Here is a 19,874-nt window from a genome sequence, read left to right on the forward strand (position 1 = left end):
GTATTTGGCCCAAGTATTCAAGTGGACACTTCTTAAATTGCACTTTAAAATGTCTGTTCAGTCCTTATGTATCAAACGCAGTTTAATTGTGGTGATTCTAATTTAAATACACTCACTCATCGTGCACCACTAAAATTTCCAACACAAGTTATATATAATATCTAATTAATTTAACCTACACTGGAAAGTTTTCCTAGATATGTCGCAATAACGGGGCAAGTAAATTCCTGAACGTAATGAATTATGGGATATGACATACCGCTCTGAAGTAGGGATGTGTGATGATGTGATACCAATACTTTTTGTTACGATTTTACCAATACCGATACTGATTATTACTTAACTGAGGTTGTGATTTTCCAAAATAATGTCCATTTTTAGAAATAAATAAATCATTACACTTAAAGGCAAATCACTACATACTGGCCATTAACTACAGATTTATCACAAATAAAAAATGTCCATGTAGTGCTACCTAGGCAGAAAAGGCTATTTCCTATGGCCTCGTGCTAAAAAACTACTCGGTTACTATTGTAACCTCAGTTCCCTGAGATAGGGAACGAGTATTGCGTAGCTATACGCAGTGGGGAAACTAATTTTCCTCGATTTACTGAAGCTTTTTAGCTGAAACCATTTATATATATATATATTAGACCAGACACCGTCGGGTCTATATAAAATATATGTGTTAATATAATATACCAAATGAACCCAGACACCGTCGGGGCTATCAGTATAATAAAAATATAACCAGCAAGCGGGTTTTATATATGTGTGTGTTTATGATTATGCACAGTACAATGTAGATGAGACCGGGCAAACCGCCGGGCCTTCATCATATCGCAAATACCTTCGCTTGCAGCGAAGGCACTTCCATATTATAAAATTTCATAAATGTGGAAGGCGAGGACCAGCCGGCCGCATCACAAATATCTTGAATGGGAAAACCAGATGACCAAGCCCACGATGAATCCATGCCTCTAGTCGAATGGGCTTTAATACCTATGGGGCAAACCTGACCCAGCGAGGTATAAGCCATAGATATAGCATCCACAATCCATCTAGACAATCTTTGCTTAGTGACTGGATCGCCCTTGGATCGGCCACCAAAGCAGACAAAAAGCTGTTCTGACTGTCTGAAAGACGCAGAACGCTCCAGATAGATCCTCAGTGCTCTGACAGGGCAGAGAAGATTAACCTCCCCATCCTCCGCAGAAGGGGGAATAGCTAATAATGTAATGACCTGTGCTCTGAACGGCGTTGAGAGCACTTTAGGAACATAACCATGCCTGGGTTTGAGGATGACCTTCGTGTCACCTGGAGCAAACTCTAAACATGAAGGGCTCACTGAGAGCGCCTGCAGATCTCCTACTCGCTTGATAGATGCCAGTGCCAACAGGAGAGCAGTCTTTAGCGAGAGAGGCTTCAGATCAACCGACTGAAGCGGTTCAAATGGCGGGCCCTTTAAGGCCCTCAGGACCATTGAGAGGTCCCAGAGGGGCACAGAAGGGGGTCTGGAGGGGTTCATCCTCCTCGCGCCCTTCAGAAAACGCACCACCAACTCATCTCTTCCTATCGACTGGCCAGCCACCAGAGCATGATGCACTGCAATAGCTGCCACATACACTCTGAGCGTGGACGGGGAGCGGCCCGCGTCCAACAGCTCCTGCAGGACGGAGAGTACCACAGCTATCTCACATGACTCCGGGTCCACACAGTTTTTCAAGCACCAGCTGGAAAAGACTGACCATTTCAAAGCATATAAGCGCCTAGTCGACGGGGCCTTGGCTTCTGAGATAATGTTTAGAATTTTTCCGGGGAGGTCCCCGGGTACCCGTTTAGGGGCCATACATGGAGGGCCCATAAATCGGGTCGCGGATGCCATATCGTTCCCTTGGCCTGAGAGAGGAGGTCTTTCCTCATTGGAACAGGCCAAGGGGCTGTGTCTGACAGCTGAATCAGCTCCGGAAACCACGGTCTGGATCTCCAGAGAGGGGCCACCAGCAGGACTGGGCGCCCACTCTACCTGACCCTCTTTATGACTTGTGGAATCATCGAGACAGGGGGGAAAGCATAAAGGGGGCGGTTGGGCCAATGATGGGTCAACGCATCCCTGCTTTTCGAGAAGAACATTTTGCAATGAGTGTTGGATCTCGAGGCAAAAAGGTCTATTTCGGCCTCTCCGAACACGCTCCATATCAGACAAACCGTCTGTGAGTTCAGGGACCACTCGCCTGGGGGAGTGTTGCCCCGTGACAGCATATCCGCGCCCAGATTCTGAACACCCGGGATATGCATTGCTCTCAGAGAGCACAGATTGTTCTGTGCCCATATGAGGAGGTCTCTCGCCATGGCATACAGGCTGCCCAACCTGATGCCGCCCTGGCGATTTATGTAAGCCACCACTGACATGTTGTCCGTGCAGACCAGGACATGATGACTTTTTAGGTTTGGGAGAAAAGCTTTCAGGGCCAAACCAACCGCTTTCATCTCCAGACGGTTGATATGTAAGCTCTGCTCCGTGCTCGACCAGAGGCCGGAGACAGGCTTGCCCTCGTGCAGAGCACCCCAACCCAGGTTGGATGCGTCTGTAAACACCACTTTTCTTCTGGAAACTACTCCCATAGTCACACCCTTGAGGTACCAGTCCTGAGATCGCCAGGGAACCAGGGCTTTTAAACAACCGTGATTCACCATGATGCGCAGGTTGCCGGACTGCCACGCATGGGTTGGCACACGACGCTTCAGCCAGTGCTGCAGCGGGCGCATGCACAGTAGTCCCATACAGAGTACTGACGATGCCGCTGCCATGAGACCAAGAAGTTTCAGAAATTTTCTCAGGGGCGCGCGCTCGCGCGCTCTGAACGAGGCTGCTAGCGTCTGCACTGAGAGCGCGCGCTCTCGTGTGAGCCGCGCTGTCATCGTCACAGAGTCTAAAACTGTGCCCAGAAAGACTACACTCTGGCTGGGTGTCAGTTTGCTCTTGGTAACATTGATTGTGAGACCCAGGCATTTCAAATGGCCGAGAATCAAATCCCTGTGAGCTATTAGCTCTGTTCTCGATTGCGCCAGCACCAGCCAGTCGTCGAGATAGTTCATCACGCAAACTCCCTGATGTCTCAGAGGAGAAAGCGCTGCATCCATACATTTCGTGAATGTACGGGGTGCCAGGGCCAGGCCGAAAGGCAGAACCGTGTACTGATAAGCTTGCCCCTCGAAGGCGAATCTCAAGAATGGCCTGTGATGAGGGTCTATCTGAATATGAAAGTATGCGTCTTTCAGATCCATTGTTACAAACCAGTCCCCCGGGCGAATTTGCGCGAGGATGTGTTTGATAGTCAACATCTTGAATGGCCGTCTCATGAGAGCTTTGTTCAAGTGTCTCAAATCTAGTATGGGCCTGAGACCGCCGTCTTTTTTCGGAATTAGAAAATAACGGCTGTAAAACCCCGAGTGTGTTTGCGCGGGAGGGATTAATTCTATCGCCCCTTTTGCTAACAAATTCTGTACTTCGGCGTGAAGCGCGTGACCCATGCTGCTTCTCACTGAAGACTCGACAACCGCCTGAAATTTTGGGGATCTGCGAGCAAATTGGAGCGAGTAGCCTCGCTTTATAATGTTTATGACCCAACTCGACACTCCGGGGATGGCTTGCCAGGCCTGCACCCTTGTGGCTAGGGATCGAACCACTGTTTGGGATGAGTCGCCTACCGTGAGGGGACTTACTACCCTTATATTGTGATTTGTACACATATTGAGTATTTGACTGACTGTTCAAGCTTTTGCCTGTGGGGAAGACAGTGTTACAACATGGAGGGGGCCACCTAGTGTAGGGGGACCGTGAAACCATGGGTTGTGATTGTGAAACATACTCTTTTTGTGCTTTATCTGGGTCGCCTTGAAAACGGCGTTTGTTTGTAGAGGCGCGCTCACTGCTGCGGGCCTGTTTACAATAGTAAAATCCCCAGCCGCCTGAGCTAAACAGGGAGCTGTGGGAAGTCGTGTGGGCTTTTTCGAGGGCGGTCCGGCTAGTACGAGACACGAACCCTCTCTCTTCACCCTTGCTAGGACGACTTCGGTGGCACCGGGTCGCTCACTCCGCTGGGCCGCGGGCCTTGGCGCCGGGGCATCGGGTAGCGCTTAGCCGGTCTCGGCTGGCGGAAGGTATCCACCGCAGGGCGGGGCTGATATACCTGCTTCGCTGGCTTGGCTGGATGCGGCGAAGAAGCTGGCTTGGTCTTGCTGGACGCTGAGCTGGAGCGCTTCGGCAAGAAGTGTCGCATGGCCTGGGACGCCTTCTGTGCCTCGGTGAATCTCTCCAAAAAACCCTTAACCGCAGGGCCGAAGAGGCCGGCGCTGGATACAGGGGCGTCGAGAAAACGCGTTTTGTCCGTCTCCTTAATCTCGGTCAGATTAAGCCAGAGGTGGTGCTCTAAAACAACCAAGCTCGCCATGCTCTTCCCTATGGCCTGTGCTGTAGCCTTCGTAGCTCGTAAGGCTAGGTCCGTCGCGCTTCTCAGATCACTGAAGGCCTCGGGGTTCGGCCCAACCTCGTCCATCGACTGGAGGAGCTTGGCCTGGTAAACTTGTAGCACAGCCATGGTGTGTAGAGCCGATGTAGCCTGGCCAGAGGCGGAATACGCGCGTCCAGCGAGGGCTGATGTGGCTCTACAGGGTTTTGTTGGGGTGGGAAGCTCTAGCTCGCCAGCTAGCCGCCGTATTCGGGCACAAATGAGCTGCCACGGCCTCTTCGAGGGGCGGCAAACACTCATAGCCCTTTTCCGCTGCACCGTCCACAGATGAGAGTGTCGCGGAAACAGATGAACCCATCCGCGCTGAGTAAGGTGCGCGCCACGCCTTTGTCAGCTCCTCGTGGACTTCGGGGAAAAATGGCGCCGGTTTGTGACGAGGGGCCTGCTGGCGCCCCGAGAGAAACCAGCCATCCAGCCGACTACGGGGCGGCTCCTCGGGCGAGGCCCACTCGAGGTCGAGGTCCGCGACGGCCTTAGTCAGGATCCGAAGCATTTCGGCGTCGGAATTGGTCCTGGTCGCTGAAATGCTGTCTGAAGACTGCGAAGCTCTGACGGGGTCGAGAGAGCCCGGCCATTCCTCCTCAGATGCAGCGATCGAGAGGCTGTCCTCGTGGTCGCTCGATCCTCCGAATGAGACAAGGCCCGCCACGTGGCTGGGGGGGCGCTGGTCTCTCTCGAAGAGAACCGGAGAGGGTGTCGTCTCCGGAGAAGTCGAAGCACGTGGGAACTCGGCCGGCGTGCGTTCGCTTACTTCCATGCTCTCGGGGGGCCTTTGGCTGCGGCGTTTCTTCTTCCACGGCTGAAGTAGTGCCGGGAAGGGAATCGCAGGTGAAGCGGCACCGCCGTCTCGTAAGAGAGCTAGCCGCACTCGCAGCACGGAGATCGGCATGCTTTCGCAGGCCTCACATCCGCCAACAGAGAGTGCATGTTCCGCGTGGGCCGTTCCCAGGCAAGAAATGCAGCTCGCGTGTCCATCGGCCTCGTGCAGCTTGAGTCCGCACGTGGCGCAGGATGAACTAGACATAGTTAATTTTTTGTCAATTGAAAGGATATAATCGTCGTCGTCGCTGGATAGCCACAGGTGAGACGGCGTCAGGGGAAAACGGCAGAAGGGCGTAGTCCGCTGAAGGAATGCTCGCTCAAACTGAAGGGCTTGTTCTACGACGAAGCTTACAGTATTCAGTCAGGGACATGCAGTTGTCGCTGAAGGAGTGATATCTTCTATAATGGCGAATTCGGGGCTCTGATATAGGCTAAGGCCACGCCCCCTTGGGGAGCTCTGACGTGTAATGATGCTCATTGGCAACAGGTCAGAGGCGCCCGCGCCATTGGTTTATGCAGTTGCTGCAGCACAGCCTATGAGCGAACCAGACGCTCGATGTGCTAGCTGTGCAGCTGAAAATTCGTTTTAAATAAAAGCTTCAGTAAATCGAGGAAAAGGAGTTTCCCCACTGTGTATAGCTACGCAATACGAAGTGACCATTCGAAAGGGAACTTGTTCTGTCATTCAGCGTCACAATGAATGACACTGCATCGGGAGCTGACTTGAAAAACACTAAAGTAAAAGACGTTTGAATTTACAGTTTTTCTCAGTCGCTTTGGTGCATTTCTCACATCACTATTTACATTTGCACAACAGTTAGTTCAACCTCCACAACATTTAGTAATTTGTGCAGATCATAGTAGCAGTTTCTCATTCCTTCCAACAATTTGCAAATGCTTTTGGACATGCATCAATTGCTTTCATACAACTCTCTGCTGTTTTATAACATTATCATTTGCTTATGTCATGTCAGTCAAAATTAACTATACTTGTGAATGCTGAATAGTCATTCCATATAAAACTAATAGTCCTCATTTCATTGCTTGAGTCATTACATACAAAAATGTTGAACTAGTTGTCAAAATCTGTCAAGCAAATTTTACAAATTTTTTTTAATCTTTTTTTTTCTTTTTCTGAAAATGTCTCCTAAATTGAAAAATTTCTCTCAGGTGAATTTCAGCTTTCAGACAGAGAGGAACGTCTGGATGTGCATGAATGATTACAGTACTATGTATGTTCAGTTCCAATATGTACTGAAATATTGTTTCCAGTTGTGCACAGCTCTACCCAAAGGGAGTTTATGTTTGTTGTAAATAAGGGTGTATTTTTTCTTTCGCACAATGCCGTGAACAAATTAGAATTGCAAAGAGCATATGTAGAAAAAATGTGAAACATACATATTCAGTGTCTTGTACTCAGTTACCTCACTAAATACAGTAATGTGTAACTTTACTGTATTTTTCAAATGGCTGTGCAAATAGTATATAGTGCTGTCTTGAGCATGTTCAGGTAGTGTCACCAAGATCTGACTTTTTTTGCATTGGAAAACATTAAACTGTCATAATGAAAACATGACAAAGCCATTTGACTATCTTGTTCATAAACAATGGTGTCAGGACTTTTCATCTTGATGACACTGACACTTTCATTGACATGAATACTTGCTTTTGAGGAATGAGTTATCCATTTTGAGCAAGTGACACGCTTTTGCAGGTTATCAACTAGGTTTTGCAGTTTGTACTAATTGTTTTGAGAACTGCATTAACTGTTGTCCAAATGTAAATAGTGATGTGAGAAATGCACCAAAGCGACTGAGAAAAACTGTAAAGTCAAAGGGCAAGCACACAAGCATTTTTTTAATGTTTCAAAAAATGTTTACTGTCAGTATATCTTCTATAATCTGCTGATGTTTACATTACTGCTCTAACATTTAATTTCAGTTTTCAAATCATACTGTTATATTTACTGAATAAATGAGCATATTTTATGAAGACATTAAATTATCTTTCTACAGTCTTTTTCACTTCCACTAGTAGTTGATTTGTGCATATAGTGCATATTTCATTTGCATTTTCTTATAACACTTCTTACAAAATGTCTACATTAAGTAGACACAATATAAGAATATTTCTCAAATGAAAAATGTTCAAAATGTCTTATAAATGTACAGGGAGGCATCTGGGATGGCCAAGCTAAAAGAAAGATAATATATGACCTTTAGATGGAGGTGGTTTCCCAAATAAGGACTTAGTCCACAAGTCAAGTTTGTGAATGACATGAATATAAGATGTTATGACTGAGAAGCAATAACCGTGTATGCATGTTACATCATAAGAAAAATGATCAGGTGAATCCAAGCCCAGTCTGTGAAGTCAGGCTTAAGGCCAATTTATACTTCTGCGTCGAGTGTACGCCGTAGTGTACGTCGTAGGCTACGCACGTAGGCGACGCCGTCGTGAGCATTTATACTTCTGCGAATGTCTGTGTTGCTCTGCAGTTACACCGCCGAAACGCTAGTTGGCGCGGGTGGGTTTTAATGTTCCAGGTCCACTGTGTTTACATTCCTCGCGGCTGTTTTGAGTTTAGGTTTCTACGAGCAATGGCGACTGAAGGAGTCATACAGATGGCTGTATTTCCGCACTTCTTCAAGCAATCTCTCGGTCACTTGTTCTATTTCCATGGCTCTTCACTGATCTTCGGAATTTAAAAATGGCGGGCGGGCGGTGCAGAGTGCAGAAGATCATTCCGGAAATGGGTAGGAGGATACGCGATGCTATCCAGCCGACCAATCACAGATCTTGCGGTCCGCGTCGCGTAGTTAAATTTTTGAGGAGGTGCGTGTCAGGGTACGGCGAAGGGTACGACGTATGGTACACGTCAATGCGTATGCTACGCCGTACCTTCTACGCGCACCCGACGCAGAAGTATAAATTGGCCTTCAGGGTACGGCGAAGGGTACGACGTATGGTACACGTCAATGCGTATGCTACGCCGTACCTTCTACGCGAACCCGACGCAGAAGTAGAAATTGGCCTTTAGACTTACTAAAGAGGTTATGAAATGGGGACTTGTAATGGAGTCATTTTCACTGGAAGGCATCTGTACTGTTACTTTTAGTTTTCAGGTACCCTTATACCCCTGCAAACACTTAATGAAGCAGATTTACTTGGTGAGATGAAGAGATTCAAACACTTGGTTTCTGCATTTGGCCTCTTGCTATTTGTGGAATAATGGACTAAATCCAAATCCATGACAAAATGGCACTTAGAGCCATTTAGTGTTCTTTGCCCCCATACTATAGTATCCAGCAAGCTTCACTGATCAAAGTTACATACCCTTTCCCCCCCCCTCTTCCAGCATTGGAAATTTAAGGTAGATAAACTTTAAATTTGAGCATATTTTTTGGAATGGGTTCTGTGGTGGATTTTAATTAATCAACTAACATTTGTTTTTCTTGTAGGAACAACATTCATATGCTTTTAAATGTTTCCAAAGTCTTTGGGGAAAACTTGTGTGACTTTGAGTGCGTGTAGGCTATAAATAAATAGGGAAAGTGAAACTAGACATTACTAGTTCTCAAACCTTGTGATAAGTAATCACAAAATCAGAGTTTACTTGTGCCAGTGACAGAAAAGGTTGGGGCTTTTGACCCAATTATATTGAAGGTGACATGTTAGTCTTATTTTTCTCGATTCTATAAAAACTGTTGTATTCGTGTTTTATGGTGGGATTCTCAATGGAATTTGTCAGATCCTCCAGCCTTGCTTCTTGGGAGAGATTCCGAGAACTGCTCGGGAAGATCTCCTGGCCGTGATTAAAGGACATTTGCAGGTCTGTTTGTTGATTTATTCCTGCGCAGGAAGCTAGTTTAGGAAGGAAGCTAGTTTAGGGAAGCAAGTTAGAGTAAGACTCAGCCAGTTGTCGACTGAAGACGCAAGAGCATAAAGGTATTGGTGTCAATTAGTAGACGCCCCAGTTTAAGGAATTGGGTGTCGATTTGGAGACGCCCCAGATAAAGGTATTGGTGTTGATTTGGAGACGCCCCAGATAGTTAGGTTCAAGGAAAAATCTACCAGTTCACAAAGGCTTTTTAAAAAAAAGTGGTTAGAAGCCATAAGGAAATAACTGATGGTTACATTTAATCAAACCTGATAATTTGGCATGCATGAACCCCACACCACTATGAAATGTGACTTCAGCTCAACTGTGGCTTCAGCTCAACTGTGGCTCAGTTATGTTCCCTAAATGCCCAAGGAGACAACCACAAGTAAACAAGGTCATGAAGGCAAAACTAGTCATAAGTAACAAGTTTTCTAATGCTCTCATTTATTTACTCAATTACAAATACATTTATCATCAATATTCTTCATCCTCCTCTCCACAGTCCTCAGTGGAATCAGCACCAACCTCCTCATAGTCTTTCTCCAGGGCAGCCATGTCTTCCCGAGCCTCCGAGAACTCGCCTTCCTCCATCCCTTCACCCACGTACCAGTGAACAAAAGCCCTCTTTGCGTACATCAGGTCAAACTTGTGGTCCAGGCGTCCCCATGCCTCGGCGATGGCGGTGGTGTTGCTCAGCATGCACACGGCTCTCTGCACTTTGGACAGATCCCCTCCTGGCACAACGGTGGGCGGCTGGTAGTTGATTCCCACCTTAAACCCCGTAGGACACCAGTCTACAAACTGGATGGAGCGCCGAGTCTTGATGTTGGCTATGGCGGCGTTGACATCTTTCGGAACCACGTCGCCACGGTACAGCAAACAGCAGGCCATGTATTTTCCACGGCGAGGGTCACACTTCACCATCTGGTTTGCTGGCTCGAAGCAGGCATTGGTGATCTCCGGTACGGAGAGTTGCTCATGATAGGCCTTTTCGGCTGAAATGATAGGGGCGTAGGTGACCAGTGGAAAGTGAATGCGAGGGTACGGGACCAGGTTTGTCTGGAACTCTGTGAGGTCAACATTTAGGGCGCCGTCAAAGCGCAGTGACGCAGTAATGGAGGACACAATCTGGGCGATGAGCCGGTTCAGGTTGGTGTATGAGGGACGCTCGATATCGAGGTTTCGCTTGCAGATGTCGAAGATGGCTTCGTTATCCACCATGAAAGAACAGTCCGAGTGCTCGAGAGTGGTGTGGGTTGTAAGAATCGAGTTGTAGGGCTCAACCACAGCCGTGCTGACTTGCGGGGCAGGATATACAGAGAACTCCAACTTTGACTTTTTACCGTAATCGACAGATAGTCGCTCCATTAGCAGAGAAGTGAAACCAGAGCCGGTTCCACCACCAAAACTGTGGAAGATCAGGAACCCTTGCAGACCGGTGCACTGGTCCGCCTAGAGAGGAATCAGAGGGAAAAGAAAGGTGGGTATTCAAATACAGCCAATAATCTTGCAGAGGTCTTTAAAGGTCGCCACACACTTAACTGTTTCAAAAGAGGGGTGTTCAAGATAAATGCCAAAGAACTTTTCAGTGAACGGTTCTTAAAACATGCATTTTCATAAGAGTGAAGAAAATTAAAGGGTAACTAACAAAAAGACCCTAGGCTGCATTTTGCCGAATCTACTCGAGGCAAACTTTCGTTTTAAAAGCATAATTAGAGTGGAAACGCCACTTTTAAGTTTGACCATATTTTCGTTTTAAGTTAAATGCCTTGTGAATGGGGCACTTATGATAGTATCAAACTGCTATTTTTAAAACACTAAGAAGGTTCGACACATGAAACTTTGCTCGAAGTATTACCAAGGGCTCTACACATGAACTCGAGCATTGAGAACATGGTGTACAGAGAGTTTACTAAAAAGAACTCCTGTGTTTCCGTCCACCAGCATTTTGGCAGTCAAAAATAGTCGCTCCGTAACAGGGAGGAGAGTAAAGATGGAAGGCTCCTAAAAGCCTAGTTCAATATAAATTCACAGATTATTTGTTTTCTCGTTAGTGAAAATCAATATTGACCTTGTATTTGAAAAAGGATCCTCATAAGAAACAATACTAAAATTCAGAGTCAGTTCATTTGCAAATCACCTATTTTTGACTGTCAGAATGCTGGTGGACACACTGCTACAGTGAGTTGTTCAAAATCTCTCTTTTTAGTAAAGTGTACACAATGTTCTCAATGCTCGAGTTCATGTGCAGAGCCCCTGGTGATACTTTGAGCAAAGTTTCATGTTGTATCGAGCCTCCTTAGTGTTTTAAAAATAGTGATTTTTGATGCTATCAAAAGTGCCCCATTAACAAGGCATTTTAACCTAAAACGAAGCTACAGTCAAACTTAAGTGGCGTTTCCATTCTAATTATGCTTTTAAACGAAAGTTTGCCTCAGGTAGATTAACAAAAAGAACCTAGGTTGCATTTTGGCAAGAGTTACCCTTTAAAGAAACTTTTGTGCAATGGCAATACACAGACATTAGTATATGCAGTTCCATGAACAACCTTTAAAGAACCTCAAATGATGAGTGAACTCACCATTTTGCGCATCCGGTCGAGCACAGAGTCTACGATCTCCTTGCCAATGGTATAGTGACCACGAGCATAATTATTGGCGGCATCCTCCTTGCCACTGATGAGCTGCTCAGGGTGGTACAGCTGTCGATAGGGTCCGTTGCGGATCTCATCTGAATTTCAAACAAAAGAGATAAGGATATAAGCTACACTGGATGTACAGCAATAAGAGTTTTGAAAAGGAAAAAAGCCTGAATGGATTCAGTCTCACCAACAACTGTCGGCTCCAGGTCAATAAAAACTGCACGAGGAACATGCTTCCCAGCACCCGTTTCACTGAAGAAAGTGCCAAAAGAGGAGTCTGCCACCATACTGCCATCTACAACAATGGTCCCATCTGGCTGGAAGCCATGCTCCAAGCAATACAACTCCCAGCAAGAGTTACCCATCTGGATACCTGCTTGACCAATGTGTATGGAAATGCACTCCCTCTGGTTTGCCCAAAACAAACAAACACACAACATTCAGACAGTTGAAGAGGTTAAGCAGTAACAATAAAGTGAAGGTAACAAGCAATAATCTCACCATTATGCTCGAGTATCACAGCAAGTAGGAATTAATTCTGAGCCTTTAAACCCTGGAAATATAAAACACACTCTTAACACAAACTAAGCTACCAGAAGTTATCAACCGTTCCCTTTCTAAAAGAAACATCCTCACCTTCACAGCTACACCAAACCACCCACCTGATCTTCATTTATATTCGTCTCAAATTAGGGCGTGGCTCTTAATGAACTCTACAAAGTAATTCCCAGCAAACACATTTACGTGGCAACGTCTGTGGCACGTTGTATTTCTGCTATGGTAATGTCCCTGTCTACATGCCCGCAACATTTAACAACGTATACTTTACGGGTTTTAAAAAAAAAAAATTTATGCTAGATAGGCCTATAGATATGTGCCCCATTTAGCATTTTATGTTTTAAGGTTAATTTTTAATTAGTCAGATATTAGATAATTATATACTTTTAAAATATTGTTTATCCTTATTATTTAATGGGGCTATCTGTAAATCATTACATTGTAAAAAATAATAATAAGGCTATAATAAAATATAAATAGAATAAAAAATATATATATATAATCAACACCTGCAAGTGTACACTTTGAAGAGTAAAAATTACAGAAGGTTACGTTAATTCAATATTATATGGTAATCAAATTGCGCTTCCAAAAATCATACATTTGTGGATGAAGAAAAAAACGAAATAAACGAATATACAAATTTATTTGAAATATAATAAATACAAAGAATATAAAGCTTAAAAATACAGTCGTCACAAAATCGCTCCTCCCCCACATAGCGATGCAGAAATATAAATATGAATATGTATTTATTATGTTTTTCACAAAACAGAAAAGTCATATATAAAAAGAAAGCTCTCATTCTCAGGAATGTGATGGTGTAGTTTGTTTTATTGTTTTAACATCATAGTTCAAATTATCTTACGCAGTGAAATATGATTTGTGAAAAAACAAAGACAAACGTCTCATTTCTACATCGATTATAGGTGCTCTAAGCTAAAAGGAGCCACAAACTCTAAAAGAAGTGTATCATAGAAAATCTATTTGATTACATAATGAATGATGACACTTTAATATATACGATGCACATGTACCATTGCATTTACATGCAGGACTATAGGCGTATCACTGATTTAAATATAAATATTACTACACTTATCAGGGTCCAAGCACCATACGGCAGGGTTGCCAACTCTCACGCATCTCGCGTGACAGTCACGCATTCAGCCTCAATCTCACGCTCTCACGCTCAACAAAGAAATCTCACGCAAAAATAGACATTCTTCTGTGCTCTATTTTTTTTCCACTCATGTGCACTAAATTTCAGAATTACTATAAACAATTCAGGCTCTTAACTACTGGATGGACCACTAGTTATGGCGCAAATTAGTTAAAAATCTCCCAGAACCTAGAGCGAGCACGCATGCGAGACAGAGAGGGAAAGTCTTACAACTGCGCATTTTATCAGTTGCGGCGCCTTCATCTATAGTCTACACTGCAGCACGACGTATATTCACATCAAATGTTAACGCAGAGGAACGGGACACTGCAGTTCACAAAAGTTCATTATTTGCATGTGCTTTAAAGCCTTGCCGGTTAAACATGTCATTCGCTGCTGATGCGCTGTTCAAATATGCGCTTTACTGAGCGCGTACACTCGACGCGCACATGCACTAAAAGCCTGTTACTGGACTAAGTTATCTTTTGAGTCTTATATTGCGCAAATACTGTCAAATACAGACAATGTTTACATAAACAAAGTTGGTTATGTCTAAAGTGAAAGCAAACAGAGAAAATTAATTAAAATCTGCTTGTCATATATATATGCGTGTATTAGACGCGTCGCGTGCAGTTAGACAGTAGCCCTAATAATAAACATGCTGCCGCTTGTTCTTAAAGAGATAGTTCACCCAAAACCAAACAGTTGCTGGTCCCCATTGACATACATAGTAGGAAAAAAATATACTATGGAAGTCACAGGAGTACATCAACTGTTTGGTTACTGACATTCTTTCAAATAACGTTTATTTTCAACAGAAGAAAGAAACTTATTCAGGTTTAAAACAACTTAAGATAGTAAATTATGACTTTTTGGGGGGAGAACTATCCCTTTAATGTTAATAAAACAACAAAACACACAGAGGAAATCATTCACTGCTCTTGACTGAGAACTTTAAGTCTGTTGTGTTTTATTTTCATATTTGTCCATTTAATTACTTTCTTCAATTCTACTGTTAAATACACCTATAGCTGAAAAAATAAAGCACTGTTTATTTAATTTGTATATTAAGTTGTGTATGTGTAATATGTATCTCTGTTCTTAATTTTTAATAACAAAGAAAATAGTGACAAAGATTTTAGCTTCGCCACTTTGACCTAAATGTCTGCCATTCTTTTTTATTTTATATTTTGTTACCTATATTTTGTTATAAGTCTTTGTTTTTAAAATAGGGACCCCCCCAGTTAGCCCCCCCCAGTTACCCCCCCCGTCGGAGAAGTCTCACTCCGAGCTAAACTGAAAAGTTGGCAACCCTGATACGGTGACACAGTGGCCTTGTCTCTCAAAAATTATACAAGTCTTATAAAGACGCATCTCTTTAGCCAAGCATTCACATAATACATCTCTTTCACTATCATTCTCTGCGATTTTAATAAAGCTAATCTCACCCGTGAACTGCCTAAATTCAGACAGCACATCACCTGCCCCACCAGGGACACTAACATACTGGACCATTGCTACACTGCTTTAAAGGACGCATACCACTCTGTCCCCAGTGCAGCTTTGGGACTCTCCGATCATTGTTTGGTTCATCTTCTCCCAGCCTACAAGCAGAAACTTAAATCTGCTAAGCCAGTTGTAAGAACTGTAAAGAGATGGACCAGCGAAACAGAGCAGGTCTTACAAGGTTGTTTTGACTGCACTGATTGGAGTGTTTTTGAGGCTGCAGCCACTGATCTGGATGAGCTCACTGACACTGTGACATCTTACATCAGCTTCTGTGAGGACATGTGTCCCCACTAGGACTTTAACATATAACAACGATAAGCCATGGTTCACTGCAAAACTAAAACATCTTCGTCAGGCCAAAGAGGATGCCTACAGGAGTGGGGACAGAGCCTTGTACAAACAGGCCAAATACACACTGACAAAGGAGATCAGAGAAGCTAAGAGGAGCTTCTCTGAAAAGCCAGTTTTGAGAAGCAATAACCGTGAATGCGTGTTACATCATAAGAAAAATGATCAGGTGAATCTAAGCCCAGTCTGTGAAGTCAGGCTTAGACTTACTAAAGAGGTAATGAAATGGGGACTTGTAATGGAGTCATTTTCACTGGAAGGCATCTGTACTGTTACTTTTAGTTTTCAGGTACCCTTATACCCCTGCAAACACTTAATATGAAGCAGATTTACTTGGTGAGATGAAGAGATTCAAACACTTGGTTTCTGCATTTGGCCTCTTGCTATTTGTGGAATAATGGACTAAATCCAAATCCATAACAACAAAATGGCACTTAGAGCCATTTAGTGTTCTTTGCCCCCATACTATAGTATCCAGCAAGCTTCACTGATCAAAGTTACATACCCTTTTCCCCCCCTCTTCCAGCATTGGAAATTTAAGGTAGATAAACTTTAAATTTGAGCATATTTTTTGGAATGGGTTCTGTGATGGATTTTAATTAATCAACTAACATTTGTTTTTCTTGTAGGAACAACATTCATATGCTTTTAAATGTTTCCAAAGTCTTTGGGGAAAACTTGTGACTGAGTATGCGTGTAAATAAAATAGGGGAAGTGAAACTAGACATTACTAGTTCTCAAACCTTGTGATAAGTAATCACAAAATCAGAGTTTACCTGTGCCAGTGACAGAAAACGTTGGGGCTTTTGACCCAATTATATTGAAGGTGACATGTTAGTCTTATTTTTCTCGATTCTATAAAAACTGTTGTATTAGTGTTTTACGGTGGGATTCTCAATGGAATTTGTCAGATCCTCCAGCCTTGCTTCTTGGGAGAGCTTCCATGAGAACTGCTCGGGAAGATCTCCTGGCCGTGATTAAAGGACATTTGCAGGTCTGTTTGTTGATTTATTCCTGCGCAGGAAGCTAGTTTAGGAAGGAAGCTAGTTTAGGGAAGCAAGTTAGAGTAAGACTCGGCCAGTTGTCGACTGAAGACGCAAGAGCATAAAGGTATTGGTGTCAATTAGTAGACGCCCCAGTTTAAGGAATTGGGTGTCGATTTGGAGACGCCCCAGATAGTTAGGTTTAGGGAAAAATCTACCAGTTCACAAAGGCTTTTTTTTTTAAAGTGGTTAGAAACCATGAGGAAATAACTGATGGTTACATTTAATCAAACCTGATAATTTGGCATGCATGAACCCCACACCACTATGAAATGTGACTTCAGCTCAACTGTGGTTTCAGCTCAACTGTGGCTCAGTTATGTTCCCTAAATGCCCAAGGACACAACCACATGTAAACAAGGTCACGAAGGCAAAACTAGTTATAAGCAACAAGTTTTCTAATGCTCATTTATTTACTCAATTACAAATACATTTATCATCAATATTCTTCATCCTCCTCTCCACAGTCCTCAGTGGAATCAGCACCAACCTCCTCATAGTCTTTCTCCAGGGCAGCCATGTCTTCCCGAGCCTCCGAGAACTCGCCTTCCTCCATCCCTTCACCCACGTACCAGTGAACAAAAGCCCTCTTTGCGTACATCAGGTCAAACTTGTGGTCCAGGCGTCCCCATGCCTCGGCGATGGCGGTGGTGTTGCTCAGCATGCACACGGCTCTCTGCACTTTGGACAGATCCCCTCCTGGCACAACGGTGGGCGGCTGGTAGTTGATTCCCACCTTAAACCCCGTAGGACACCAGTCTACAAACTGGATGGAGCGCCGAGTCTTGATGTTGGCTATGGCGGCGTTGACATCTTTCGGAACCACGTCGCCACGGTACAGCAAACAGCAGGCCATGTATTTTCCACGGCGAGGGTCACACTTCACCATCTGGTTTGCTGGCTCGAAGCAGGCATTGGTGATCTCCGGTACGGAGAGTTGCTCATGATAGGCCTTTTCAGCTGAAATGATAGGGGCGTAGGTGACCAGTGGAAAGTGAATGCGAGGGTACGGGACCAGGTTTGTCTGGAACTCTGTGAGGTCAACATTTAGGGCGCCGTCAAAGCGCAGTGACGCAGTAATGGAGGACACAATCTGGGCGATGAGCCGGTTCAGGTTGGTGTATGAGGGACGCTCGATATCGAGGTTTCGCTTGCAGATGTCGAAGATGGCTTCGTTATCCACCATGAAAGAACAGTCCGAGTGCTCGAGAGTGGTGTGGGTTGTAAGAATCGAGTTGTAGGGCTCAACCACAGCCGTGCTGACTTGCGGGGCAGGATATACAGAGAACTCCAACTTTGACTTTTTACCGTAATCGACAGATAGTCGCTCCATTAGCAGAGAAGTGAAACCAGAGCCGGTTCCACCACCAAAACTGTGGAAGATCAGGAACCCTTGCAGACCGGTGCACTGGTCTGCCTAGAGAGGAATCAGAGGGAAAAGAAAGGTGGGTATTCAAATACAGCCAATAATCTTGCAGAGGTCTTTAAAGGTCACCACACACTTAACGGTTTCAAAAGAGGGGTGTTCAAGATAAATGCCAAAGAACTTTTCAGTGAACGGTTCTTAAAACATGCATTTTCATAAGAGTGAAGAACATTAAAGGGTAACTAACAAAAAGACCCTAGGTTGCATTTTGCCGAATCTACTCGAGGCAAACTTTCGTTTTAAAAGCATAATTAGAGTGGAAACGCCACTTTTAAGTTTGACCATATTTTCGTTTTAAGTTAAATGCCTTGTGAATGGGGCACTTATGATAGTATCAAATTGCTATTTATAAAATACTAAGAAAGTTCGACAGATGAAACTTTGCTCGAAGTATTACCAAGGGCTCTACACATGAACTCGAGCATTGAGAACATGGTGTACAGAGAGTTTACTAAAAAGAACTCCTGTGTTTCCGTCCACCAGCATTTTGGCAGTCAAAAATAGTCGCTCCGTAACAGGGAGGAGAGTAAAGATGGAAGGCTCCTAAAAGCCTAGTTCAATATAAATTCACAGATAATTTGTTTTCTCGTTAGTGAAAATCAATATTGACCTTGTATTTGAAAAAGGATCCTCATAAGAAACAAAACTAAAATTCAGAGTCAGTTCATTTGCAAATCACCTATTTTTGACTGTCAGAATGCTGGTGGACACACGGCTACAGTGAGTTGTTCAAAATCTCTCTTTTTAGTAAAGTGTACACAATGTTCTCAATGCTCGAGTTCATGTGCAGAGCCCCTGGTGATACTTTGAGCAAAGTTTCATGTTGTATCGAGCCTCCTTAGTGTTTTAAAAATAGTGATTTTTGATGCTATCAAAAGTGCCCCATTCACAAGGCATTTTAACCTAAAACGAAGCTACAGTCAAACTTAAGTGGCGTTTCCATTCTAATTATGCTTTTAAACGAAAGTTTGCCTCAGGTAGATTAACAAAAAGAACCTAGGTTGCATTTTGGCAAGAGTTACCCTTTAAAGAAACTTTTGTGCAATGGCAATACACAGACATTAGTATATGCAGTTCCATGAACAACCTTTAAAGAACCTCAAATGATGAGTGAACTCACCATTTTGCGCATCCGGTCGAGCACAGAGTCTACGATCTCCTTGCCAATGGTATAGTGACCACGAGCATAATTATTGGCGGCATCCTCCTTGCCACTGATGAGCTGCTCAGGGTGGTACAGCTGTCGATAGGGTCCGTTGCGGATCTCATCTGAATTTCAAACAAAAGAGATAAGGATATAAGCTACACTGGATGTACAGCAATAAGAGTTTTGAAAAGGAAAAAAGCCTGAATGGATTCAGTCTCACCAACAACTGTCGGCTCCAGGTCAATAAAAACTGCACGAGGAACATGCTTCCCAGCACCCGTTTCACTGAAGAAAGTGCCAAAAGAGGAGTCTGCCACCATACTGCCATCTACAACAATGGTCCCATCTGGCTGGAAGCCATGCTCCAAGCAATACAACTCCCAGCAAGAGTTACCCATCTGGATACCTGCTTGACCAATGTGTATGGAAATGCACTCCCTCTGGTTTGCCCAAAACAAACAAACACACAACATTCAGACAGTTGAAGAGGTTAAGCAGTAACAATAAAGTGAAGGTAACAAGCAATAATCTCACCATTATGCTCGAGTATCACAGCAAGTAGGAATTAATTCTGAGCCTTTAAACCCTGGAAATATAAAACACACTCTTAACACAAACTAAGCTACCAGAAGTTATCAACCGTTCCCTTTCTAAAAGAAACATCCTCACCTTCACAGCTACACCAAACCACCCACCTGATCTTCATTTATATTCGTCTCAAATTAGGGCGTGGCTCTTAATGAACTCTACAAAGTAATTCCCAGCAAACACATTTACGTGGCAACGTCTGTGGCACGTTGTAT

General features: G+C 44.1%; 2 protein-coding genes across 3 annotated transcripts; both read right to left on the minus strand.

The window, feature by feature from the left end:
* Positions 1–9,675: 9,675 nt before the first annotated feature.
* Positions 9,676–12,532, minus strand: LOC309486530 (tubulin alpha-1B chain-like). The gene is made up of 4 exons (XM_082153873.1): positions 12,380–12,532; positions 12,066–12,285; positions 11,819–11,967; positions 9,676–10,689 (listed from the first exon to the last, which is right to left on the minus strand). The coding sequence occupies exons 1-4, from the start codon at positions 12,380–12,382 to the stop codon at positions 9,712–9,714; spliced, it is 1,350 nt and encodes a 449-aa protein (XP_082009999.1). The 5' UTR covers positions 12,383–12,532; the 3' UTR covers positions 9,676–9,711.
* Positions 12,533–16,908: 4,376 nt separating this feature from the next.
* On the minus strand, positions 16,909–19,758 carry LOC309486668 (tubulin alpha-1B chain-like). Of its 2 annotated transcripts, none has more exons than XM_082154048.1 (4): positions 19,606–19,758; positions 19,292–19,511; positions 19,045–19,193; positions 16,909–17,915 (listed from the first exon to the last, which is right to left on the minus strand). In XM_082154048.1, exons 1-4 carry the CDS (start codon positions 19,606–19,608, stop codon positions 16,938–16,940), a joined length of 1,350 nt encoding a protein of 449 aa, XP_082010174.1. In that variant the 5' UTR covers positions 19,609–19,758; the 3' UTR covers positions 16,909–16,937. The 2 variants fall into 2 exon arrangements, with proteins under 2 accessions (XP_082010174.1, XP_082010175.1); XM_082154049.1 differs by having other exon boundaries at positions 16,909–17,911; positions 19,041–19,193.
* Positions 19,759–19,874: the final 116 nt, after the last annotated feature.

The sequence above is a fragment of the Leuciscus leuciscus genome (genome assembly GCF_965113295.1).
Source record: "Leuciscus leuciscus genome assembly, chromosome: 22".
Classification (NCBI taxonomy): Eukaryota; Metazoa; Chordata; class Actinopteri; order Cypriniformes; family Leuciscidae; genus Leuciscus; species Leuciscus leuciscus.